The 27,938-nt window shown below is 39.0% G+C and overlaps 1 protein-coding gene and 1 pseudogene across 3 annotated transcripts; one reads left to right on the top strand and one right to left on the bottom strand.

Moving 5' to 3' along the window:
- Positions 1–190: 190 nt before the first annotated feature.
- On the top strand, positions 191–27,468 carry PLEKHA3 (pleckstrin homology domain containing A3). Of its 3 annotated transcripts, none has more exons than XM_019970055.2 (8): positions 191–333; positions 5,786–5,902; positions 11,204–11,359; positions 13,685–13,821; positions 15,323–15,487; positions 20,634–20,677; positions 22,293–22,408; positions 26,171–27,468. In XM_019970055.2, exons 1-8 carry the CDS (start codon positions 294–296, stop codon positions 26,296–26,298), a joined length of 903 nt encoding a protein of 300 aa, XP_019825614.2. In that variant the 5' UTR covers positions 191–293; the 3' UTR covers positions 26,299–27,468. The 3 variants fall into 3 exon arrangements, with proteins under 3 accessions (XP_019825614.2, XP_019825629.2, XP_019825623.2); XM_019970070.2 differs by having other exon boundaries at positions 22,293–22,457; positions 26,171–26,303; XM_019970064.2 differs by lacking the exon at positions 191–333 and adding an exon at positions 3,614–3,644.
- On the bottom strand, positions 6,641–7,352 carry LOC109574811 (small ribosomal subunit protein eS26 pseudogene; annotated as a pseudogene).
- Positions 27,469–27,938: the final 470 nt, after the last annotated feature.

The raw sequence follows: 27,938 nt of genomic DNA, 5'->3' as shown, positions 1-27,938 counted from the left end.
GGCCGGCCGGGGTCGCGATTTTGCCGCCGCCTCCTCGGGGGCTAGCCCGGGGATGCCTGAGCCCACGTCTCGCGGCTCCCGAGCTCCACGCAGCGGCCGCCGTCCGGGCCTTTGAGGGCCGCCACGTCCCTGCGGCGCGCGCGGCCTGAGGGCGGCTTGGTGCCGGCTGGGGGCGCTGGGGGCGCCGGGGGCGGGGCCCGGGCGGGCGGGGAGGGGTTGCCCAGGCTCTGCGTTTCCCGCATCACTTCGGCTGGCGCTGGGCCAGGAGGATGCTCGGCGCAGGGCTGTGAAGCATGGAGGGGGTTCTGTACAAGTGGACCAACTATCTGACGGGTATGATGGGGTCGGGTGTCCCGGGGGGCGGCGGGGGGCTCTGGCGGGCAGGCTGAGGAGAAGGCGGATCAGGGACTCCTCCTTCCTTTGCCTGCCAGGGGGAACCCCACAGCGAAACCGGCTGTTTGGTTTCCGGGTTTAATCCCTCTCTCTGTCCCTTGTAAGTACCCATTTGGCTTCTTGAGGGGATAGTTCGAGACTGCGCACCATCCTCCTGACGGTGGGAAGTGCACCTGACCACTTCTTTGCCTGTGTAATAATACTTCTCTTTCCTCCTCTAGCTTCCGGAACCATTCTTACTCTACATACGTTGATGCAATCTCTGTCTTTACTCGCACTTAATTCAGTATTCTGTTAATAACTGAGTTGTTGGGACATAGGACTGGAATGAACCCTTTAAGATCAAGTTTTCGTTTTAAGAAATCTTTTCACTATATCTTTTAATTTTGTTTAGCAACACGGTTTATTTTAAAAGTTCTCTTGTTGAAGTCGTTCGAGCATAACAAGCAAGATTTTGGAAGCTGTTCCAAGATCATATTCTCTTAGAGGTTGATTGTCAATGAGTTATGCTTGTGCTTTGGAATTCAGTTAAGTGTGCGAGAAATTGTGGGAGAAAGTACAGGAAAGAAGGTGGAGCCGGCAAGTCAGTTTCACTCGTGAAGTGGATTGAAAGGAATAATTCCAAAAAGCTAGGTGTTTCTGCAGCAATGAGAGACCAGCCGGGAAGGGCCCTTTTCCGTAACACCAACAGTCTGGCTTATTAAAAGAGACTTAAATCTGAGTTGTAGTCCCATCCCTGCCATCAACTAATGGTAAGAACAAATCATTTTTTCTCTCAAGATCTGAGACTGATAGTGCCAGGGTGATCAACTAGTTTATCCTGAAGGTGTTTTTCAACTCCAGAATTCTATGATCTCACTAAATTAGAGGAAAAGGAATGGATTTAAAATATGGTTAAATGGCAAACAGGTATCTTGGTTTAGTGTAATAGGCCAGTATTTGCTGCCTGCTTGTTCACTCAGCCAAAAGCAATTGTATGGTACGTTCATCTTGTGTACATCTAAACTTGTGCAAAATCTGCACATAAACACTTTTTAAGACATAAGCACTGAGCTACAATTGTCTCTTTTTTTTATTAATTGGAATGCTAAAAACATTTATAGCAGCAAATGCTTTATATGATACATAGATGTTTTGTTGCATTAAAATGTCAAACACTTTATTTCTATAACATGTTTTAAGGAAAAACATTAGAAAAATGATGCAAATTTTTTTTTATTACGAATTTTCACATGGGCAGTTGTGAGAACAGATATACTGTTGAGTTTAACTTTGAGACCCTAGCTACTATGTTTTGAGATGCAAATGAATCATCTCATTGCAAATATGCATAAGCACAGTGTCTTGGGAGTTCATGTGAGGAACCTCTTATGTGTAGCCCAGAGCAATGGGTGATTACTAAGATAAGTCATAATTTATTCCAGGAACGAAGTGTAGTCTAGTGACCCTCCAGCTAGTTGTGCTTTTAACCTTGTGTGCTTGAAGTTTTTATCTTTGTAGAGCATTTAAGTTCACTGCTAGTATGGCGCATAGGAGCTTGATAAAATGAAATCTTTTATTTGGAAGAGCTCTTCTTAATATTTAAATTTGGCTCAGTGGCATGCTTATTATTACTTTTAGTTCATCTTAGGTCAGAAGGATGAGTGACTGTTCATACTGTGATCTTTAAGGAACCTTCCAGTTCCATGACAGTGTTCTTTGAGAATCCTTTGTAGAGAATAAGAATTTCAGTAACATTTGATAGTTTGAGATTAAAAAACATGTGTTTTGAAAAAGTAGTAAAAAAGGGAATACCTATGAATCTTTTTTGCAGATATAGTCCTCATATATATGTGTGAATCAGTTGAGATGATTTTATTAATTATTTCTTTGAAGAGGTATGTAGAGAAGGTCAATAGCAGTCTTTACCATTTGAGCCACCAGGGACGCTCTTAATAGCAGTCTTAATTAGATTAATATATTTAACTATAGTCACCTCTCAAGTTGGTATAAATTCTAAATGAATCATTCTGCTCAATATTTATTTGAAAGAGATTCTGAATCACAATAACGCAAGCTTACAAAATCACAATGTGTTCCATAAAGACAATGGACCTGGGGTAGAGGAGTGCATTTTCACCGTACGCTGCTTACAGTTTGTCAGGCTGAATTAATGTTTGGAAAGAAACCATTTTCATCATTTCTATGCATGCCCAGTACACTATACTCTCGTGGATAAACTGCATATCTCTGCTCTCATATGTGCGCTCAGTCGCTCAGTTGTGTCTGACTCTTCAACTCCATGGACCACCAGGCCCCTCTGTCCATGGAATTTTCCAGGCAGGAGTACTAGAGTAGGTAGCCATTTCCTCCTCCAGGGGATCTTCCCAACCCAGGGATTGAACCCACCTCTCCTGCATTACAGGTGGGTTCTTTACCACTGAGCCACCTGGGAAGCCCCATACTCTCATGGGTAACAGGCAATATCTTAATTTTCTAGTATTTAATTATTCATTCAGTCAATCACATTTTTTTTTTTTTTTAAAGCACCTGGTATCTGCCAGGCATCTTTCCTACGTTCTGGGAATGTAGTGATGAACAAGATAAAGTTCATGTACCAATTTGCTAGGCCTCATTAAGGAATATAGTGTTTCATAAAAAGAATTTTCCAAGCATCTGAAACTTGGTTTTGGATATCCATCCCTCTGAACGATATTACCATGTTCTCTACTGTGAAATTTAATCTTTTTATGATAACTCAGCATTGTCATTTCGAAAGCGTAACCGGTAAAACCTTTTGGGGAGGTAAATCCTGAGTCTATATCAGGGTTTAAGAATGAATTCCCTATCTGTCTCTGTCTTGGTACTATTTGACCCATAAAAACTGAACTGATTAATCATATAGCAGTCAGTGTCTAAAGTGACTAGGCTGAATGGTGATTTAATAGTCATAGAAAGAACAAGGGCAGTCATACTGCCTCCAGCATGGTCACCCTGTTATTAATCAGTGAACCGTTGTAAATCAGTGCATGCTTGATAAGATTTCAGGGAACACTTGAGTTTGATTGCAAAGAGTAGAAGTTAAGCTTCAAGGAAAGCCCTCATCCTCATCCCCACCGTTGCATTGGAGCCAAATCTGTGATAAGTTGTGTTCTGTAGCACTGAATAAACACTAATTAAATGAATTATTTTCAGTGTCTAGCACTTCTGCCTGTGCTGTGTCAGCAGGGCAAAGAGAGAGGAGTGATGGGAACCCATGCTCTCACCACAGGGTATGCAACTTCTCTGTAAGAGACTGGAATTCTTTTGGCACTCACTGTGTGCAAGGGGGTTGGTGGTGGTGTTCTGGCTGTTGTTCAGTTGCTAAGTTGTGTCCAACTCTTTGCATCCCCTGGACTGCAGCATGCCTGGCTCCCTTCTCCTTCACTGTCTCCTGGAGTTTGCTCAAACTCATGTCCATTGAGTCGGTGATGCTCTCTATTCATTTCATCCTCTGTCTCCATCCCCTTCTCCTGCCCTCAGTCTTTCCCAGCATCAGAGTCTTCTCCAGTGAGTCAGCTCTTCGCATCAGTTGGCTGAAGTATTGGAGTTTCAGCTTCACATTCAGTCCATCCAGTGAATATTCAGGGTTGATTTCCTTTAGGATTGGGACTCTCAAGAGTCTTCTCCAACACCACAATTTGAAAGCATCAGTTCTCTGATGCTCAACCTTCTTTTTGGTCCAACTCTCACATCTGTACATGACTACTGGAAAAACCGTAGCTTTGACTGTATGTACCTTTGTCGGCAAAGTGATGTCTCTGCTTTTTAATATACTGTTGAAGTTTGTCATAGCTTTCCTTCCAAGGAGCAAATGTCTTTTAAATTTCATGGCTGAAGTCACCTTCTACAGTAATTTTGGAGCCCAAGAAAATAAAGTCTGTCACTGCTTCGACTTTTTCCCCATCTATTTGCCATGAAGTGATGGGACCAGATGCCATGATCTTAGTTTTTTTGAATGTTGAGTTTTAAGCCAGCTATTTCACTCTCCTCTTTCACCTTTATGAAGAGACTCTGTAGTTCCTCTTCACTTTCTGCCATTAAGGTGGTGTCATCTGCATATCTGAGGTTATTGCTATTTCTCCCAGTAATCTAGATTCCAGCCTGTGATTCATCCAGCCTGGCATTTCATGTGATGTCCTCTGCATATAAGTTAAATAAGCAGAGTGACAATATACAGTCTTGTCATACTCCTTTCCCAGTTTTGAACCAGTCTATTGTTCCATGTCCAATTCTAACTGTTGCTTCTTGATCTGCATACAAGTTTCTCAGGAAACAGGTGAGGTGGTGGTTTGGTATTCACATCTCTTTAAGATTTTCCACAGTTTGTTGTGATCCACACAGTCAAAGGCTTTCGTGTAGTCAATGAAGCAGGTGTTTTTCTGGAATTCTCTTGCTTTCTCTATGATCCAATGAATGTTGGCAGTTTGATCTCAGGCAGTTTCCTCTGCCTTTTCTAAACCCAGCTTGTACATCTGGAAGTTCTTGGCTCATGTTCTGCTGAAGCCTAACTTGAAGGATTTTGAGCATTACCTTTCTATCATGTGAAATGAGTGCAAGTGTACCATAGTTTGAAGTTCTTAGGAGTTTGCTTAGGCAAAGTGTTTTATAGAAGAGAGGAAGATCACATTGCAGAATTAGACAGCTGGATGGCACCTGAGAGGACTTCTTGTTCAATCCACTTATTTTGAAGATTGGAAATTTTTGATATTTATTAGATGAAAAGATTTTTCCCAGGTTATTCAACTAAAGGGCTTCCCAGGTGGCTCAAGAATCCGCTTGCCAAGGCAGGAGACGTTGGTTCAATCCCTGGCTTGGGAAGATCCCCTGGAGAAGGAAATGGCAACCCTCTCCAGTTTTATTGCTTGGGAAATTCCATGGACAGAGGAGCCTGGCGGGCTGCTGTCCATGGGGTTGCAGAAGAGTTGGACACGACTTAACAACTAAACAACAACAGCAACTCAACTGAAAAATGAAAGTAGAACTGGAACTAGCATCCATGTCTTCTGTTGCTTTTTCCATTACATCATAACTCTCGTTCCATTAGAAAAAATGAGCAGTTTGTGTTGCACTCTGTATGTAGAGCGATTATTAAAGATGGATCTGATGGGTTGTTGATGAGAGGATTGTGAGGCAGAATAAAGGTGTCGTTCCCCATATTTATGCTGCTCTAGAGGTTTCTCCAGAAATCTCTCCCAACAAAATGGAGATTGATGCAAAAGTATTTTGGGCAGATCTTGGCAGTTAAAAATTTCATTGTTAGAATGTTATTTTAGAATCAAGAAATGACATGGATAGTAAATTTTGCAATCCTAGTTTTCAGTGTGAGGAATGTAACTTTTTATCAATCTTTTGTTGTTTATGATCTTTGTAGGTTGGCAGCCTCGTTGGTTTGTTTTAGATAATGGAATCCTGTCCTACTATGATTCTCAAGATGACGTTTGCAAAGGAAGCAAAGGAAGTATAAAGATGGCAGTTTGTGAAATTAAAGGTAAGTGAATATATTGAACTAGATGAATCTGAAGTTAGGTAAGTGATAGTTTCTTCAGCATACTGCAAAAAGAGGAGAAAACCAGGTAGGTATTTTCTAGTGCCATTTATCTCCATAGCATTCAGAAATGGTACTTAGTGTTGTTAAGCTCGAGTTTTTTATGTTTCTCCCTCTATAAAAATACTTAGACATGAAATTCAAAGTACAAGTGTTAGTCTTCCAATTTGGACTTGAATAACAGTTTCTTGTGGATGCCACTTTGAGCGTCCATGCTAAGTCTACAAGTGTTTTTTTTTTTTTTTTCTCATTCTCATTGAAAGGTATTGTAAAGATTGGGAGCTCAACTCAAAGAAGATGAGGCCAGCGAAGTAGATTTGTGAAGTATGAACTCAGAGTTGTAAACTCTGGTTTTTTGCTAAACTGCAGATAAGCTCTTCTGGGTTATAGAGATGTTTTCCTTTTCTTCTTTTTTTATGATCTTGAGAGTTTCCAGGAGTACTATCAGGAATATTTTAGGAAGTCCCTTTATTGGAATTTGTCTGATGTTTCCCGCATGATTAGACTGGGCTTCTGGGTTTTAGGGAGGAAGATCACAGAGGTAAAGTGCCCTTCTCATCACATTGTACCAGGAGTACTTGCTATCAACATGATAGCCCACTTTTTTCCCCCAAAGTATAATTTCTATTTTAATTTTTTTGGAGAGGATGGTTTTTCTTCAGTGTATAAGGACCTAGCTCCTTACATGGGCTTTGGTGGAGGTCATGGGGCAGCTTCTGCAGGTCTAAACTGGGGTCGGGGTGTTTGGTCCATCTGGGCTTCACGAGAATGAGTCCTGTGCCTCTGACTGGCACAACTCATGCAGGAATGTAGTTTCAACGTAAGTACAGCTGGGGAAGCACATAGGCATAGAACACGTGCTTCTGAAATGTCCCTGATGGCTGTGGCCTCTACTGTGTTTTCAGTGATGAACTTTTGAATGGCCTTAATGGTGTCGTTGGGCACACAATGGGCAGAGCTGGTGCAGTGAATAGGCTGCACGTGGCTATAGCCCTTTTAGGAACGGCTATTGTTCCTTCTCTTTTGGTCATCTTGGTAGTTAGGACCTGAGAGAGCTGACACATTACTCTTGACATTAACCTTGACCACCTGGCTAAAGCAGTGTCTATCAGATTTCTCTACTGTAAAGTTACCCTCCCCATTTTTTTTTTTTCCCCATACTGTGCTTTTTCAAAAGGGGAGAAATAAAGCAGTTTAAGTCCTGCTGTAATTTTCATAAAGGAAGGTTTTGTGGACCATTGATTCATTTGTGTGCATAGTTGGGGTATGTGGGGTACAGGCAGGTAGGAGAGAGCAGAGAAAATGATAATGAAAAGTATTGAATTCTTTAAAGAGAATTGAAGGAAAAGATAAAGCACTAGAGCAAGGAGTGTTAAACCACACAGGGGTTCATGGCTACGTAAGATATAGGAACACTTCACCCTGGTGGGCCTGTTACATGCGTAGTCCCTGAACTATATGAGGTTTATCCCCGAACTAATTTTGTTTATTTTTATAAATCACACAAGAAAAGCACATTCAAAGCATGAATTTTTATTTTTAAAATGATGGTTTTATTTAATCTTATTCCTCAGATTTGATTCCAAATGAGATACTGACTCTTGTCATAAATCAAATTGCATTCAAAGTTCAAAGATTTGACAACCTTGAGGATATTTAAAGACTATTAGTGGCAGAATTCTGAGGCAACTCTAGAACTTTTTCAAGCCATGGCAGCATTTTTATTGTCCTTGTTTGTTTAAAGAGTAAGATACAGAAGTGGGCATAAATCTTCCAATATTCAGCCTTATGAATGCCAAAATACTGAATATAATCGTGTAATTACAGTCCAAATCAAGAATTAGAATATTGTCAGCATTCCAGATGCTGGGATAATAATCATGTTCCCTGAGCCACTAATCTCTCTAAAAGGTTACCATTAATCTGACTTTTATCGCCATAGATAAAGTATTGTCTGCTCTTGAGCATTTTATAAATGGAATAGATCAGTATTTTTTTGTGTGTCCGGCTTCTTTAACTAAATATTATGTTTGTGAAAGCCATCTAAATTGTTCTGTGTAACAGTCACCATTCTTATTGATATGTAATATTTTTATTGTGTGATTAGCTCTCCATTCTAGTATTGATGGGTGTTTGTTTTTTCAGTTTAGGGACTGTAATAAGTAAAGCTGCCATAAGCATTCTCATGTATTTGTTTTGTTGAACATATATCTGTGTTTCTGTTCAGTATATATCTAGAACTGGAGTGGAGTTGCTGAGGGAGGCATTTCTTATTCAAACATTCAACATTAATGGATATTAAAGAAACTGTCCTTTTTTTGGCTCCTCCATGAGTCATGTGGGATCTTGGTTCCCAGACCAGGGATTGAACCTGTGTCCTCTGCATTGGGAATGTGGAGTCTTAACCCGTGGACTGCCAGGAGGTCCTAGAAAAGATTATTCTTGACCTTTGTTAAAATAGTAAGGTACAAGGAAGCAGACTTAGAGATGTAGAAAGCAAACTAGTGGTTACCACTGGGGAGCAGGGAGAGAGAAGGAATAAAACAGGGGTAAGGGATTAAGGGGTACAGACTACTGTGTATGAAATAAATAAGCTACAAGGATATATTGTACAGCCAGGGGACGTAGCCAATATTTTATAATAACTATAAGGGAAGTAGAGGAACTGAAAGGCCTCTTGATGGGGGTAAAAGAGGAGTGAAAAAGCTGGCTTAAGACTCAGCATTCAAAAAACGAAGATCATGGCATCCAGACCCATCACTTCATGGCAAATAGATGGGGAAAAAGTGGAAGCAGTAACAGGTTTTATTTTCTTGGGCTCCAAAATCACTGTGGCAATGACTGCAGCCATGATATTAAAAGGTGCTTGCTCCTTGGAAGAATACCTATCACAAACCTAAACAATTTATTAAAAAGCAGAGATATCACTTTCCTGACAAAGGTCCGTATAGTCAAAACTGATTTTTCCAGTAGTCATGTATGGATGTGAGAGTTGGACCATAAAGAAGGCTGAACTCCAAATAATTAATGCTTTTGAATTGTGAATTGTGCTGAAGAAGACTCTTGAGAGTCCCTTGGACAGCAAGGAGATCAAATCAGTCAGTCCTAAAGGAAATCAACCTTGAATATTCATTGGAAGAACTGATGCTTGGCTGAAGCTCCAGTACTTTGGCCACTTGATGGGAGGAGCTGACTGATTGGAAAAGATCTTGATGCTGAGAAAGATTGAGAGCAGGAGAAGGGAGTGACAGAGGATGAGATGGTTGGATGGCATCACTGACTCAATGGACATGAGTTTGAGGAAACTTGGGAGATAGTGAAGGACAGGGAAGACTGGTGTGCTGCATTCCATAGGGTCGCAAAGAGTCGGACATGAGTTAGTGACCAACAACAAAATATCCAAGAATGGTCTTTATAAGTAGAATAATAGGATAACAGAACTTTTGTGGCACTTATTTGCCATTGTACACTGAGCATCTGGTCAGTATTTTCAGTAATTGATCATCTAAGTTAGGGCTTCTGCCAAACTTTCTGGGCTCCTCATCATTTGACTCCACCCAGCTTGTTTATTCATGAATATATCATTTTGTAATCCAACACAAGGCTCTATTTAGGCCTGTCTCCTGATATCCTCAGTACATATTGTGTTCAGTTCGTTATCTAGGCCTTTTCTTTTGCTGTTTTTCTCTTAACCAAGTTCTGCTGTCATCAGATCCTTAAACTTTTTCGCTTTCTGCTGCTTCTTACCTTTCGTTGTAATCACACGTGGTGTCTCTGTACCAAAGAGTTCAACATTTCAGTGCTTTATTTTTAGTGTATTAGTTTGTTGCCTGGATAAAATTATTTCCTCTGTTAGAGCAAAGACACCTTTTTTTCCCCTCTTCTATCTTCCTCTCTACAAGCACTGCTCTGAGCAAAGTAAATATTTGTTGATTAATGACAATATAACAGAAATTAATTTTACAGCAAAGATTGAGGATTGGCTCAGTATAATTCTTGGTTAGCTTTCTTTTGTCTGAGATCCAGGGTGGGGGTAATGGAGGAGAGGAGGAGGAGGGTGGAGAGGAAGAGGAGATCTTCAAAATGCTCACGTTTTCCCAGTTATTATGAGATGCTCATTGCTTGAGGACTATTGTTCTGATGGAAGGTTACTTTACTTAACCATTTATTGCACTTTATGCCAAGCAAAGCTCAACATTCAGAAAATTAAGATCATGGCATCTGGTCCCATCACTTCATGGGAAATAGATGGGGAAACAGTGTAAACAGTGCCAGACTTTATTTTTTGGTGCTCCAAAATCACTGCAGGTGGTGATTGCAGTCATGAAATTAAAAGACGCTTACTCCTTGGAAGGAAAGTTATGACCAACCTAGATAGCATATTCAAAAGCAGAGCTATTACTTTGCCAACAAAGGTCCGTCTAGTCAAGGCTATGGTTTTTCCAGTGGTCATGTATGGATGTGAGAGTTGGACTGTGAAGAAGGCTGAGCACCAAAGAATTGATGCTTTTGAACTGTGGTGTTGGAGAAGACTCTTGAGAGTCCCTCGGACTGCAAGGAGATCCAACCAGTCCATCCTAAAGGAGACCAGTCCTGGGTGTTCATTGGAAGGATCGATGCTGAGGCTGAAACTCCAGTACTTTGGCCACCTCATGCGAAGAGTTAACTCATTGGAAAAGACTCTGATGCTGGGAGGGATTGGGGGCAAGAGGAGAAGGGGACGACAGAGGATGAGATGGCTGGATGGCATCACTGACTCTATACACATGAGTTTGGGTGAACTCCAGGAGTTGGTGATGGACAGGGAGGCCTGGCGTGCTGTGATTCATGGGGTCGCAAAGAGGGACGTGACTGAACTGAATTGAATTGATCCTAGGTTTGGGTGGGGGGTGGGGAGTGTTCCAAAACACAAACTGCTTTCAGAGAAATTAGTAAAAAGTATGGGAAGTGTGACAGTGGTACAGGTGGCCCCAAGGGAGGGAGTTCTTAGATCTCGCATTCAGTAGTTAATTTGTTGGCTGTTTTCTCTTCATGTGCTACCACCACTTGACTGCCCACCTGGGTATATGTGAGAATGGTGGCTTGGAGGGTGCCCCTGGATAGCCCCTTAGGGAGGTGGTACTGCCTGCATCTTGAATCAAAGTTTGTTGTTTTAGGTCTCAAATTTCTAACAGTAAGTGATGATTTGATTTTCCCCAAATACTTAAGTCCGTGACTGTATCTCGCCTTTGTTTATCATCATAGTCCATTCAGCTGACAACACGAGAATGGAATTAATCATTCCAGGAGAGCAGCATTTCTACATGAAGGCGGTGAATGCAGCTGAGAGACAGAGGTGGCTGGTTGCTCTGGGGAGCTCCAAAGCCTGTTTGACTGATACAAGGACTAAAAAAGAAAAAGGTAACTATACATTTTTCCTTCATGGTGGAAATATTTCTTAAACATAAATGTAAATTGTTATGTTCATTTATAGTAATTCATTCCAGATAAATAATCAGAAATGTTGATCTGTGTACATAAGTGTTCATTATAATGAAAAATTTCTAAATATTGCCAAGGTTTAAATTTAGGGGAAAGGTTCAGTAAATGATATAGTGCTTCTGTAGGCTGATATATTTTGTAGCCTGTAAAATGTTTAGGAGGGATTTTGATGATGTGAGGAAATGCCCAAAGTCATATGATAATTAATTAAAAAGAGCAATATTCAAAATTACATAGCCATTCCTTGGCCAGCTCAGGAAAAATATGTAAGTATTGGTCAAGTTCTTACCTTTTCAAAGGGAATTTGTAGAAGAAGACTCACTTTTCACTTTATACCCTGTGGCTGTACCTTTTGACTTTACCATGTTCACATATTGCCAATTCAAAAGCCAAGCAAGGGAATTCCATTGCAGTCCAGTGGCTAGGGCTTGCTGCTTTCACTGCCGTGGCCCCAAGTTCAAGCCCTGGTCAGGAAACCAAGATCCCCCAAGCCTCGCAGCAAGGCCAAAAAGAAAAATAAAAAGCCAAGCATATACTTTATGGTATTGGTTCAGTTATGTGCAAATATAATGTGAAAATAATAACAGTATTTATATCTTGGTTGTGAGATTGCAGGGTTTTTTCCTATGTATTTTTTATTATATATTTTTCGATTTTCAAAAATTTTCAGAGTATGTATTATTTCTATAATTAAAAACAGAAGTTATTTAAATTAGTGAAAGCAACTAAATATGGATATTGCAAAATGAAGGCTAAGGGTTGAATTTAAACACTTTTCAAATATATGGAAGAACATCATGGATAAAGTATGGTTAAGGGTAGGATAAGAGAGAATGAGTAGTCAAAATAGCCATAAGATAGAAACAACCCAAATGTTTATAGTTGGGTGAATGGGTAAGCACAATATGATATGTACATACAGTGGAATATTATTCAGCCTTGTAAAGGAAGGAAATTCCCATGAATCCTACATTGATGAGTGTTGAATATATGCTAAATGAAATAAGCCAGTCACAAAAGGACAAATATTGTATAATTCCACATCTGTGTCTTTGTTTCATAGAGACAGAAAGAATGGTGATTTCTAGGGATTAAGGGAGGGGGGAAAGGTGAGTTAGTGTTTAACGTGTGTAGAGTTTCAGTTGGGAAAATGAAAACATTTTGCAGATGGATGGTAGTAATGGTTGTATAATAATGTGCATGGTCTTAATGCCATTGAATTGTATATTTAAAAATGGTTAAAATAGTGAATTTTGTTATATATATGTGTGTGTGTTTGTATATAATATAACTACAATAAAAAAGAAAAAATGGCCTTAAACTTGGGTAGAAATTAACTTACGTTAGGTTACATGGGCAGCCAGATCTGAGCTGCTGTGGTCCAGTCTGGCTACAGGGGCTTTGTGGCTAGCACCAAAGCAGTGCCACTGGCTCCAGGAATATGCAGAAGCACCAGGATCCGCTGTGTGCACTACTTTTCCTTTCTCTGCTGCCCACACATCTATTTAGAAGGTATTGCTAAGTGAGTGGCCAAGATTATGGCTGATGTTTAGTGTGTCTGGAGATAATAAAGAAAAGTAGGTTCTTAGTTAAAACAGATTCTTAAAACAATATTAGGTGAAAATAAAGCTGTGAAAGGAACAAAAGAAAATAAATAAATGCTTACATAGAGCAGTTTAACAACATAAAAGTTAAAAACTCCTATATACCGAAATACAATAAAGAAAAGTGAAAGACAGCTGAAAGATCTTGAAAAATATCTGTAAGTATTTTGAATGGATGAAAGATTGCTATTATTAATGCATAAGCACTTTTACAGATTTTCAATTTATTTATTATTAAGAGAAAAACAAAAATCAGAACTGGAAAAAGGACTGTAAAGGACAATTGTAAAGGACAAGAAAAGCCAATTTACAAAAAAAGAAATACAATCACTTATTAAATGAAAGACGAATAATGGAATGGAAATATCCTGTATAAGGCATTCATTGTCATCAGCTCCTCTCTGGAAATTAATCTACCTAAACTTCGTGTCAGATATATGACTGCCAGCTTTTTCTAGTTATCCAAAAAGATGATGTTTCCTCTAAAGGGAAAAACTTTACATTCTATTTTCAAGATCTCATACCTCCTAAGCTATAGGTACTTATATCTATTGCCTTACTTTTTAATGATTCCATTTTGTTGCTTAGCCCCTAAAATATGAAAATGGTCTGTTTGAATGTTTGCACGTGTTCCTTTCAGAAATAAGTGAAACCAGTGAGTCTCTGAAAACCAAAATGTCTGAACTTCGCCTCTACTGTGACCTCCTAATGAAGCAAGTTCATACGATCCAAGAGTTTGTTCACCACGATGAGAGTCATTCATCGCTCAGCATAGAGGTACATCCAAGACGGCCCTTTCCTGTCTGGTTGTGCTTTCCTGACACACGGTGGGTGAGCACCTTCACGTAAGGTGACCGAGGAGCACTTTCAAGACAAGTTATTCTCAGCTTCAGACCTCTTGTACTGTAGACTCTCTGGAAACATGTATGATCTTTTAGATTTGGTCTGTAGAACCAGAATAAAGCAGCAGGCAGCACATTTCTCCAAGGAATCAAGGTCTGTCTTTGTAGCCAGTTGATAATTTGATAGGTGGGGTGGGGAAGAAGCATTACAGGCTCTGTTCCCTAGACTGACTGCGTGAGTTCACTGGACAGCTGCTATGTTCTTTCTTTTGTAATAGGGTTCTAGCTTAGCTATTGAGGGTTAATAATTTGGCTTTATAAAAGAACTTGAAAAAAAATCCTCTTATCCTCTTAGAACAGTGATGTAAGAATCAAAATTCAGATTTATGAGACCTGTCTATGAAATAGTCTCATTCTTTCTGATAAAGTAGGACAGTGAGCCTTATTTCTTGCTCTCTGGGTGAAAGGCCAGCATGGTTCCCAGTCCCCTTTTGCCTGACTTGGGAGAAGTGGAACACAAAACCTTTCTGCTTCTACTGTGGCCTTCTACTGGGGAAGGATCATGGCAGTTGTCTCTGGATGTAGGTATGTTAAACTTAAAGGTACTTGCTGCTTCATTGCAGGCTCTCCAGTGGCAGGTGCCCTCGAATCTGCTCCAGTGGCTCAGGGACAGTGTCAGGGACCCAGTCTTGTTCCTTCCTTCCATTCTGCCGTTCTTGGTGTGTTGGTTTTTTCTCCTCATGCTGAGCCTTCTATGCTACTGCAAGGTCTCATAGAAGCAGGAGGCAGTGGGTGGCCATAGTAGAGAGAGAGTCTCTCTACCTTGGCTTTTATCAGAGGATGAAAATTCTGAACCCCAGCAGACTTCTCATTATCTTTTTGGTCTGAGTCAGTGGAAACTAGGAAAAATGAGTATTTGACAAAGGATCGTGGAATCGACGTGACTGACTTATACCAGTCTATATTCATCCCCCAGGAGCAGGGCACTCTGCTGTCTTACAAAAAACCTTGGGAGTTTGTATTCTACCAAGAGGGAAATGGTATGATAATGTGCGTGGGGGAGACATGAATTCTGCCTGCCTCTTCAGTCATTGTCTCCACTACGGTGATCACCTTCGGAATTCTGATACTTAGAGGCTTACAGTCTAGGTTAGGTTTTTTTAAGATAAATTTTTGTACACGGTTTTTCAATATGATGCTTGGTTTAAGTGTAAGAGTTATTTTTTCATGGAGTCTAATTTCATATATTGTTTGCCTGAGAGAATTTTTATTCGTTCACTGATTTAGTTTTCTAAGGTAATGTATTTTAAATAGATTTGAACATAATCTAATAAGGTGTCTATTGAAGGTAATGATTATTACTTGATTATAAGATGGTATATGAATCCACATAATTGTGTATGAGTCTGTTAAACTCTTGGCATATTATTTTTCAGAACATGAATGAAGCCTCTTCTCTACTTAGTGCCACGTGTAATACATTCATCACGACGCTTGAGGAATGTGTGAAGATAGCAAATGCCAAGTTTAAACCCGAGATGTTTCAGCTGTCCCATCCGGACCCCTTGGTTTCTCCTGTGTCACCTTCCCCTGTTCAAATGGTTAGGACTTGTGGTTTTTCTTCCAATGATACTGCATGTAGCTTTGTTTTTGTGTTTATTTTTAAGGCTGGAAACCGGCAGTGGGAGGGAAAGAGTCAACAGGTTGAACTTCTTTTGACTGTACTCAGATTTTGTATGGGAGCCTCTCAGTTGACAGGCTCCATGTGTGCCAGGGTCCTGACCCCCTCTCCTTGGAAGGGCTGTGCCATTTACCCCAGCATACCAGGAAGATATAGAAGTCTGGGCAGCTGTGACATTAAAGATTGGGAAGCATGCTTCTGTCTGGTAAAAGCACTGCAAGAGGGTGACGACTTACTCATAAGGGGTTAAAATTAAGCAGATCTTTAAAGGAGTTGTAAGAGTTTGAAACACCATGTTACAGGGGACACAGTATTTTGTAGTTGGCATTTGGATTTGAACCTTCCAAAGGGGCAAGGTACTTAATCTCTCTGGACTTTATTTTTCTCATCTCTAAAATACATGTGTTATTTTTACATCAGAGGAGATCTAACCTGTTTAAATGTTAGGTTAAACATTAGGTTCTTACTCCGAACAGCAAGTACTCTTTTTGCCAAGGGTGGTGGCTTCATTGAGCTTTTCAAGGTAATAAACTTACTCGAGCATGCTGTGGGGGAACTTGGAGATGAGATAAGTTTTGATGAAACCTTACATTTTTTCAAATCAAACTATTTTCATGAGCCCTTTTTTAGGAGGAAGAATGCCACCTGGCTTATATTTTAGCAGTTACCTGAAGGCTTAATTGTTGGCAGAAATAATAGGGTACAACTTATTCCAAGATTTTCTTACCCACCACAGCAAATTTAATGATATGAGAATTAGTAACGATTATTACTTACATTTATTTAGATCGTGGGTGCATACTAAGTTGCTTCATTCGTGTCCAACTCTTTGCAACCCTGTGGACTGTAGCCCACCAGGCTTCTGTGTCCATGGGATTCTCCAATCAAGACTACGGGAGTAGTATTATGGGTTGCCATGTCCTTCTCCAGGGGATCCTCCCAACCCGGGGATTGAACCCGCATCTCTCAGTCTCCTGCATTAGCAGGCAGGTTCTTTACCAGGAGTGCCACCTGGGAAACCCCACTTAGATCATAGTTTTCTAATTAATTTATGGTGGACTAACAGCATCCTCTGAGATAAATGTACCATGAAAGTGAGTTTTATGGCCAGATTAGTCTGGGAGTGCTAGGTTAAGTTAAATTGGGTTTCTCTGTCATAGGACTTCTTCAGTTCAGTTCAGTTCAGTCGCTCAGTCATGTCCGACTCTTTGCGACCCCATGAATCACAGCACACCAGGCCTCCCTGTCCATAACCAACTCCTGGAGTTTATCCAAACTCATGTCCATCGAGTCGGTGATGCCATCCAGCCATCTCATCCTCTGTCGTCCCCCTTCTCCTCCTGCCTCCAATCCCTCCCAGCATCAGGGTCTTTTCCAATGAGTCAACCCTTCACATGAGGTGGCCAAAGTATTGGAGTTTCAGCTTCAGCATCAGTCCTTCCAATGAACACCCAGGACTGATCTCCTTTAGAATGGACTGGTTGAGTCTCCTTGCAGTCCAAGGGACTCTCAAGAGTCTTCTCCAATACCACAGTTCAAAAGCATCAAATCTTTGGCACTCAGCTTTCTTCACAGTCCAACTCTCACATCCGTACATGACCACTGGAAAAACCATAGCCTTGACTAGACAGACCTTTGTTGGCAAAGTAATGTCCCTGCTTTTGAATATGCTATCTAGGTTGGTCATAACTTTCCTTCCAAGGAGTAAGCGTCTTTTAATTTCATGGCTGCAATCACCATCTGCAGTGATTTTGGAGCCCAAAAATATAAAGTCTGACACTGTTTCCACTGTTTCCCCATCTATTTGCCATGAAGTGATGGGACCAGATGCCATGATCTTCGTTTTCTGAATGTTGAGCTTTAAGCCAACTTTTTCACTCTCCTCTTTCACTTTAAAGAGGCTTTTTAGTTCCTCTTCACTTTTTGCCATAAGGGTGGTATCATCTGCATATCTGAGGTTATTGATATCTTTCCCGGCAATCTTGATTCCAGCTTGTGCTTCTTCCAGCCCAGCGTTTCTCATAATGTACTCTGCATATAAGTTAAGTAAGCAGGGTGACAATATACAGCCTTGACGTACTCCTTTTCCTATTTGGAACCAGTCTGTTGTTTCATGTCTAGTTCTAACTGTTGCTTCCTGACCTGCATATAGGTTTTTCAAGAGGCAGGTCAGGTGGTCTGATACTCCCATCTCTTTCAGAATTTTCCACAGTTTATTGTGATCCACACAGTCAAAGGCTTTGGCATAGCCAATAAAGCAGAAATAGATGCTTTTCTGGAACTCTTGCTTTTTCTATGATCCAGCGGATGTTGGCAATTTGATCTCTGGTTCCTCTCCCTTTTCTAAAACCAGCTTGAACATCTGGAAGTTCACAGTTCACATATTGCTGAAGCCTGGCTTGGAGAATTTTGAGCATTACTTTACTAGCATGTGAGATGAGTGCAATTGTGTGGTAGTTTGAGCATTCTTTAGCATCGCCTTTCTTTGGGATTGGAATGAAAACTGACCTTTTCCAGTCCTGTGGCCACTGCTGAGTTTTCCAAATTTGCTGGCATATTGAGTGCAGCACTTTCACAGCATCATCTTTCAGGATTTGGAATAGCTCAACTGGAATTCCATCACCTCCACTAGCTTTGTTCCTAGTGATGCTTTCTAAGGCCCACTTGACTTCACATTCCAGGATGTCTGGCTCTAGGTGAGTGATCACACCATTGTGATTATCTGGGTTGTGAAGATCTTTTTGGTACAGTTCTTTTGTGTATTCTTGCCCCCTCTTCTTAATATCTTCTGCTTCTGTTAGGTCCGTACCATTTCTGTCCTTTATTGAGCCCATCTTTGCATGAAATGTTCCCTTGGTATCTCTCATTTTCTTGAAGAGATCTTTAGTCTTTCACATTCTATTGTTTTCCTCTGTTTCTTTGCATTGATCACTGAGGAAGGCTTTCTTACCTCTCCTTGCTATTCTTTGGAACTCTAGAACCTCTTTTATGCTCAAATGCATGTGACTCTCTGAGGAGAGGTGACTCTCTGAGGAGAGGTGGTGTGTTTCTGAAATTTATTTGATGGTTGAACCCTTCTGTTTATTTTTAAATAACAACCCACAGGATTGTGGCATTTGATAGAATGCAGTTTGACAGTGTTGCTTTTTAGAGCAATTTTAGGTATACTGTGAACTGCTAAATAACATTATAATTGAACAGAAAACCCTAATCTTTTGGGATGGATGTAGTGTGTTCCTGAGCTTGATATACAAGGGGTACACAGTACTTCTTTTAAGGTTTCAATTATTTTTGTATAAGGTTTTTTGTTTTATAGAGTCAAATATAATGAAAACACCTCAGACCTACCTGATTTCTGCATCAAACTTCTGAGGAAAATGCTTTCTGTTAGAAATATTCTATAGTCCAGAGAAGTCATATGTGTATTTTATGTAAACCATAATAACTGTCTCTTTTAAACTAAAGTCTTTTATCAGTGGAAACATTACAAAAAATCCAATAAGTAATCTAGAAAGTGTTGGTTAGAGGTTACTTATTTTTCCTCACTGTGCCATTTTACTTCATTCTTAAAGCAAAAATTGTGGCTTATGGTAAATAGTTCTGGAGACACATAGCATAGAAAGTAAGGTCAGATAGTCTTCAAGGGGAATTTTTCTTTTTTTTTTTTTAATGACATGAGTAAACGAAAAAGCTGAAAGATCTGAGAATTCAAAAATTAACTTGATCTTTGTAACTGCTTAGCATAGTTAATCTCATGTCTCTCTTTAAATTAGCTTGCATTCAGTTATATCTCAAATCATCATGGAGGTTTAAACACTTGTCATTTTTGATCCATAAATTGAGTGATAATTGTAGTGGGAGTGTTGCTGGGTGAGTAATCCTAAAGGAAATGATTTCTCTTAAAGCAGCTGTTAATGTCCAGTTGAATCTTTATTTTAATCATATTAAGTATCCCTGGACTACAAATTGGATGGGTCTTAATTCTCATTTCAACATGGATTTCTCAGAGCAACTGTAGAAGGCCTTTATGTAACACAACTGTTAGACTTGAACTTACTTCTAAGACTTTTGAGCTCCTGTATTTAAAGGAAGTATCCTTAGTTTTAGTAAAAAGTTTGCTTTTCTGCTACCTCGCCAAGCATTGAAATAATCCACTTAGCTGCTTCTGTCTTCTGGGGGGAGTAGTTAAATTGTGTTTTGTATTTTTCATAATAACTTTCTGATGAATCAGATTTTATTTATTTATATTTTAAGTATATGATTTTAGAAACCTAGTCAAGGCTTAGGGTTTCTCTTCTGGTTTCTTTAAAGGCTTGAATTATTAATGCTGTTTTCCATGAAAACCACCCACACTTTAGAACATCTGTGTAATAGCTACGTGAATAATGAATGGCAAGGAGAAGCTCTGCCTTTTAAAAAAGAGACAGAGAGAGACATTTATTAGACTGTTTTCTGACTTTCTAAATACTTCTTTTCATCATAAATAGTGTGATTTTCTTTGAGGGGTCTAGTTAGGTATACCGTTTTATATATATTTATATATATACGTGTGTGTGTGTGTGTGCGCGCGCGCGTGCGTGCATGCATGCTAAGTCGCTTCAGTCGTGTCCGACTCTTTGCAACCCTATGGACCGTAGCCAGCCAGGCTCCTCTGTCCATGGGATTCTCCAGGCAAGAATACTGAAGTGGGTTGCCGTATCCTCCTCTAGGGAATTTTCCTGATCCAGGGGTTGAACCCGTGTCTGTTATGTCTGCTGCATTGGCAGGCGGGTTCTTTACCACTGATGCCACCTAGATACATATATAAAATAAAATTTGGTTTTTAATATTGAGAAAATAATCCAGCATGTTTTTGTATGCTTTGAGAAAGATTTCAGTTATTAGTTACTAGGGAGAAAGCTTCATCTTGTGCTAATGTTACTTGAGTCTGTAAAAAAACAAATTTTTTGGCCAGCTATCTTTTCCTTGAGTAAATTTATGTTAATTATCATCACCATAAAAATGTATTAGAGCTGTCTTGTTCTACTTGACCTGTGATTAAGCTTATTTTCTTTTAAAATTTCTAGATGAAGCGTTCTGTCAGCCATCCTGGTTCTTGCAGTACAGAGAGGTAAAATAACCTTTTCTTTTGACCAAATTCTCTCAAAATTCTACCTACTTAGGGAAATTTTTTTTGTCTTTCATAAAATGGAATATAAACTCTGTATGGGCAGAGTCTTGTTCTGATTTGCTCATCACTGTTTCTCTTACTGCTTAGTATAGAGCCTGGCCCCACTAGATAGTCAGTAAAGAACAATAATGAGTGAATAAAATTGCCAGTAAGGTAAGCAACTTGGCAGCTATCATACTTTTTTTAAGCTGTAAATTATAACAAGTGACGGTTAATAGAAATCCATTTTCAATGTATTAAGGCTTCAAACTTAGGCTTATTTTACTATAGTTTATTATAGAATCATATATTTGTTCTGAGCTGTTTTATTTGGAGCTAAGGCTGTTACTGAAAAGAGAGAAAAAGCAATTGATATTTTAAAGTATATATTCATATCAACACATGTAAAAAATTTACCTTTTTGATCTTGCCAGGATATCCCATGCTGTTTATCTTAGCAGGTAATATTCTTTCGAGTTGCTATGGTTGTCTTATTGGTTCTTTGGAAAGTGATGAAATTATAGTGACATTAGCATTTATGTCTCTACATTAATATGGGGTAGAGGCAAAAAATGGTTATTATAGGATTATATGAAGTCATGTATGTGAAACTTTAGAAATTTGTAAAGTATTATAGAATTTAATGAATCTTTCTTTCAGTAAATGTCTGAGTGGCTACCAAAAAAAAGAATAAAAGCTGAGACCCCTTATTATTTTGTCACTATTTTTTACCCTCTCATGATTATGTTATTGATTGAACTATTATGTGCTCATAGGAGTCCAGTATTGTATCTAATTCTATCAGGAAATGAAATATTTCACCAACTGAATTTTCCAGAAAAATAAAAGCTTGATTCCTTTAACAAAGTTTTAATTTTTTCAAATTTTTATCTTAATGATCGAATTTTTTGACCTGTATTTTATCCATTTTGCCTTATTAAATAAGCTACAATATGAGTCTTTAAACTTTATTTTTTCTTGGTGAATCAAGTTTGTCATTAAGAACAGTAATGTTGGGCTGTCATCCAGTGATAATGCTGTTGAGGGGTGGTGATTTGCTTCTGCGTTGAATTTTTTAGTTTAATTTTTCTAGTTTTCTGGTTTTCCAGATTGATTTGTGAAAACTAGTTTTTCTAGCCTTCACTTGCTGCTGTCAGTGAGTTGGCTCCTAGCACACTCCCATACTGCTGGCCCATCCCCTTTGCTCTGCTGTTTTAGATTGGGTATGGGTGACACCAGATACATATACTTGTGAAGTCGGTAACTTTTAGTTTTCAAGTACTTGTTAACCATAAAACATGTTACTCTCTAGCTGGACCTTCCTCTATAAGTAGTCACTTCATTGTGCCTCTTTTCCTTTCAGTTTGGCTCAGAGGCTATATTCCCCAGCTTACCAGCTGGGTTCTAAGTGCTTTGACTTGTTTATGGTCTGACCTCTGAAGGAGTAGAATGTTGCTGAAATAGAACTTTGAGTATAAAAACAGTTCCTCTTTCATTTAAAGAGAAGTCACTGAAAACTGCAGTTGAGGGTGTTTTCATTTGTTGGAAGTCCTTAATGCTTTTAATTTATTTACAGGAGTAGCCACTCTATAAAAGAACCCGTGTCTGCACTTCACCGACTCTCCCAGCGACGCCGAAGAACCTACTCCGATACAGACTCTTGTAATGATGTTCCTCTTGAAGACCCAGATAGTAAGTTAGAAGGGGTATGACTCTCCCTTTGGCCTGTTCAGCAAAATAGGTAAGGGGCTCTGTAATTGTTGAAATGAAGAATACTGGCAGTGAATAGGGTCAGTACTGCTGCTGTTGCTGCCAAGTCGCTTCAGTCGTGTCCAACTCTGTGCAACCCCATGGACAGCAACCTACCAGGCTCCCCCGTCCCTGGGATTCTCCAGGCAAGAACATTGGAGTGGGTTGCCATTTCCTTCTCCAATGCATGAAAGTGAAAAGTGCAAGTGAAGTCGCTCAGTCATGTTCGACTCCTAGTGACCCCATGGACTGCAGCCCACCAGGCTCCTCCATCCATGGGATTTTCCAGGCAATAGTACCGGAGTGGGGTGCCATTTCCTTCTCCAAGGGTCAGTACTAAGAAGTACTAAATATCTCTTTGTAAATACTGTATCTTAGATTTACATATGTAATATCAACATTTTTATTCCCATTGCATTTTAGTAATTTCTTATTAATCTTATATTCCCACTATATTTGCATTTAAAAAACATTTTAGAAGGAAGCATAAATTGTGAGTTGGATTCTAGGGAAGGATAAAGGCAAGTTCTAAGTTCAGAGAAAAATAAATCAGCTGCTACTGCTGCTAAGTCCCTTCAGTCATGTCCAACTCTGTGCGACCCCATGGACAGCAGCCCACCAGGCTCCCCCGTCCCTGGGATTCGCCAGGCAAGGACACTGGAGTGGGTTGCCATTTCCTTCTCCAATGCATGAAAGTGAAAGTGAAGTCGCTCAGTCGGGTCCAACTCTTAGCGACCCCATGGACTGCAGCCTTCCGGGCTCCTCCGTCCATGGGATTTTCCAGGCAAGAGTACTGGAGTGGGGTGCCATTGCCTTCTCCAAATAAATCAGCATTGTTACTTAAATAATTTGAAATGGCCAAGGTAAATAATTATTTTCTGGTGGTGATGGTGAATTATACTAACATTTATTCCTGTGCCTTTTTCTTCCTTCTTATTAAAGAGACAGCATACTATGATTGAATAGGAAAGATTTTGTGATTTCTGTTAATTATTTTTTTCTTCAGAGGAGAAGCTTTGAAAGTCTGTCAGAACATATACTTAGACAGTAGTGACCATGATTTCCAGTGAATGCAAATATGGTATTATTATTACAACTCCATTAATAGACTTTTGCTTTCCAAAGTCTTTACTATTTTTCCACGAAACATGTGGGGTAGAAATTACATATTATTCTCAGTTAAGGAACAGGTTGTGTTCCAAGGGTTTATTTGTAAGTCAGCTGCTTGGAATAAGATTTTATTTCCCTTATGGAAATGAAATGGTGAATGGTAGTTAGATTCTTTAGACTGCATGGAGGAGCCCAGCTAATTTGTAGTGTGGCTGAAATGAGATGAAACAATAGTGTTGGATTTCTAGTATTTGATTATATTGAAAACATTCATTAATATAGAGTTGTTTGACTTAATCAGAATATTAAACAGGTTTAAGTAGAGGGGAATGTGAAGTTCATGAACATGGTTGAGATTCTAGAAGGAACTGCTGCTCACTTTCAGATCTCAAGAAGTTGTTGGCATCTTTTTTTCTTAATGCCCATTTTTCTTACAGAACTAATCTATTTATTGATGTAGAACACTACTGTGTACTCATTATGATTTTGAATTTATGTTGGGGCAACAAGTGAATAAACAAAAGAAGGAAATGGATTGAGTAGGGGAAGGGTATGGGAGAAAGAAACTTTCCTAGGCCAATTTAGTACATCTTTGAAGTGATAAGAACAAGAGAGAGATGGTTAAAGAGGTTAAGTATGGGGGAAAAAATGTCACCTGAGGCAGGTTCTATACATTGCAATTTACCTCTGCCTTTAAAAATACATGACCCTTTTCATCTAGAGCTTATGAAGCAGTTTTGTACTGCCTTGTACTTTTTTTTTTTAATGCCATTTCTCTTTTTTAAGGGTGTCAATTTCATTTGTGATAGCTAAATTAATTTTTTAAGCCAGCCATTTTCCTTAGCTGTCTTTTCTTTTAGAGCCTCTGGTTCTGAATTGTTGAAAACTGTTTTCATAAGATCTAAGAGTAAATGGCCTATTCCATTTAACAATTTAGCTGTTAAGGAGTGTAACATAATTAGTTATACACCCATGTATGCACACTCACACACATACCTGCATTAATATGTGCACATGCATTAATCTTTATATCCATACATATATCTCAACTCTTTAAAACTTTTTAAAGTTGGCAAGTATAGGATAGGTCAATTTTAGCCTTAGATTTCCTTCTTTTTACCCTAAAATTAGTGTCCCAGTTAGCTGACAAAGCAGAGACTGTATTAGTTCTGTTTCTTAGAAAGTGTGGGCTTCCCTGATACTCAGTTGGTAGAGAATCTGCATGCAATGCAGGAGACCCAGATTCGATTCCTGGGTCCAGAAGATCCCCTGGAGAAGGGATAGGCTACCCACTCCAGTGATCTTGGGCTTCCCTTATGGCTCAGCTGTAAAGAATCCACCTGTAATGTAGGAGACTCTGGGTTCAATTCCCGGGTTGGGAAGATCCCCTAGAGAAGGGAACGGCTACCCACTCCAGTACTCTGACCTGGAGAATTCCATGGACTGCATAGTCTGTGGGGTTGCAAAGAGTTGGACGTGACTAAGCGACTTTCACTTTTTAGAAAGTGTACTGGGCAAATAGACAAGTCTTAGTTGAAAGTCTTTATGTCAGCACATACTTTCCTTTGAGAGATGCAGCTGCTGCTTCTGCTGCTAAGTCACTTCAGTTGTATCCGACTCTGTGTGACCCCATAGACGGCAGCCCACCAGGCTTCCCCGTCCCTGGGATTCTCCAGGCAAGAACACTGGAGTGGGTTGCCATTGCCTTCTCCAATGCATGAAAGTGAAAAGTGAAAGTGAAGTCGCTCAGTTGTGTCCGACTCTTAGCGACCCCATGGTCTGCAGCCTACCAGATTCCTCCGTCCATGGGATTTTCCAGGCAAGAGTACTGGAATGGTGTGTCATTGCCTTTTCTGAAAAATTTATAAATTTTATATTAAATTAAAAATATATTCATGTGAAAATGAACAGGACCATGCCAGTGTGTTTCATGTGCTCGCTTGGAGCTGCAGTTCTAGTTTTGTGAGCTGCATCCCAAATGGAGATGTGAGAACTTGCAGTGTGAGGTACCTGGTCAACTTTGCTCAGAAAGTCTTGTGATGCTTTGCTGTATACCTGAAACTAACAAAACATGATACATTAACTATACGCCAATAAAATCAAAATATTAAGGAAAACAAAGTCTTGTGATGAAAAGACCAAGACCTGAGTTAGTCCAAGTTCTGTTGTTACCAACTGTTTGATCTTGGGTTAGGCCTGTGATCTTTTCAGAACTTGGTTTCTTTGCCCAGAAAATCAGGAGGATGCCAGCAGCATTAAAACGATAAGGCTGAAAAAGCAATAGTTAATGAAGACTAAATTCAAATTCAGCAAATCCTTATTCATTACTCCATTATTTGTGAACCTTGGTTCTAGCAATGAACAAAACAAGTATCTCTACTACTTCAGATAATTTCATAACTTCTCATGAATTTTTCGGTTTCTCCTTAAAACTGCCAGTATTATAAAAGTTAGATTTTTACTTTTTTAAGCAAACCATCAAAAGCTTGGCAGGAAGCTACAGTGATTTCATGTCCCTGAATAGAAAATGTTCTTTTACAGAGGACTGGAGTTATACTGGTAGGATGTTTACCTTTTTAATCAATTTCTTAATAGGACCTGTTCACTGTTCAAGAAATACACTTAATGGAGATTTGGCATCAGCAACCATTCCTGAAGAAAGCAGATTTATGGCCAAAAAGAAATCTGAATCAGAAGATCCTCTTCTATCCTTCTCTTCCTGAGGAAACGGAAGTGTCCAACTTCCGCGAAGTATTGCTATGCAAAAGCTGCTGTAATTAAACTATGTTATAGGGAGTAGTTTTTCCCTTAGGATTTCTCTGCACTTTATAGAATATTGTAAAACAAACAAAAAAACAACCCACATACCTTTGAAGTGTATTTTATCTTTATATAGTTTATTTGCAAGAGTATTTTCCTAATAACTTCACAGTATGAATGTGCATCTTTTTTTTTTTTTTTAAACAAATGATGGTGTAACATTTTGACATCCATAAGGACAAATGTAGATATTTTTCTAAAAAACTGTGAGGGACTGACAGCTTAGTCAGTGTGTATTGTAGCTTATAAACATGAAATCTTATAAACCTAAGGTTTCAGTTTGACAGAAGTGTGATATATATATAACTTGTGCCATGGACCAAATGGTCACTTTACCCCGGTTGAAATGAGTTACGGTTGCAGCTTGATGGTGTTTGTATTATATTCCTTTAAGCAAAAAGGAAACATTTAATATTCGAGATATTTTTACCCCAAATACTATGACATTGAGGATTTTTAAAAAACCAGACTGTGCTGTCCTTCGTATATGAAGTTGACACTACTGACTTATCAATACCAAATGTTGTGTTAAAGTATTTAATTTTTACTTATTTATTTTTCTGTTGCATCAAAAAAAAAAAAAGATTGCATCCTAACTTTTATGACCTACCAAATTTAAGATGTGTGTGCATTGTTATTTACATTGTTCTAGAAAGAAGTTAATGTTGTAGTGACCTTGCTCACTTCACCAGAGAAATAAACGACTTGCAATGGAAGAGGATTTTAGTGCTTTTTTCCCAGAATAGACGTTATTAAGCTACTGTTGTAAGGTATTGATATTTGCAGCTCTTTAGAATATCTAGACTTTTTTATTTATGAATATTTATAAAAAGAGGAATCTGTCAAGGTGACTGCCCTACGTAACTTGAGAATGGCATTATTTAAAGAACAAATAGCGTTTTCTGGTAGTGCCTGTCCACGCCGTCAGTGTTTGCCTTGTAAACTGTTTTTTCAATTCACTTTGGAGTGACGGTTTTGTCCAAGGTTTTAGATGAGGAGCACTTTAAAACAAACTGGTTTGGTGTTTTTAAGTTAATCATATGTTTAATAAATATGTGGTTTTTGCATTCAAACTCATCATATAATACATTGTATTTTTTACATTTATTGGTAGTTTGTCTAATCTTTATCAAATGGTAATAATATTCTTTATTGCTTTGATTTTGTTTGTATATTTAGATCTCATAGTAAATACACAAGTAAGGCATATTTTTAGCTTTTTTGCCTGTGAGCTTAGAATGTTATGTCCTATTTCATTTTAAATTTCTCTTGTAAGTTTATGTGGGAATTGTTTTAAAAGATTTGTTTAAAATATTTTTTAAACAAATTAAAAAAAATTTGTTATTTCCTTATTAAAATAAGTGTAGTTATAGGCTTTCTTAAGTTTAAAATGGACATAAACAATCTATACACATTAATATACATTTAGATAAACTGTATGCTACTTAAAGTATTTGAAATTTTAAATAGCACACAGGTCATTAGACTATATTAGGAGGAATCTTTTCTGCTCATGTTGTACTTCATATGTCTAGTTTGAGAA

This window comes from Bos indicus, chromosome 2 (assembly GCF_029378745.1).
Source record: "Bos indicus isolate NIAB-ARS_2022 breed Sahiwal x Tharparkar chromosome 2, NIAB-ARS_B.indTharparkar_mat_pri_1.0, whole genome shotgun sequence".
NCBI classification, from domain to species: Eukaryota; Metazoa; Chordata; class Mammalia; order Artiodactyla; family Bovidae; genus Bos; species Bos indicus.
The sequence above is the reverse complement of the archived record's forward strand: the minus strand, read 5'-3'. Positions and strand labels throughout refer to the sequence as shown.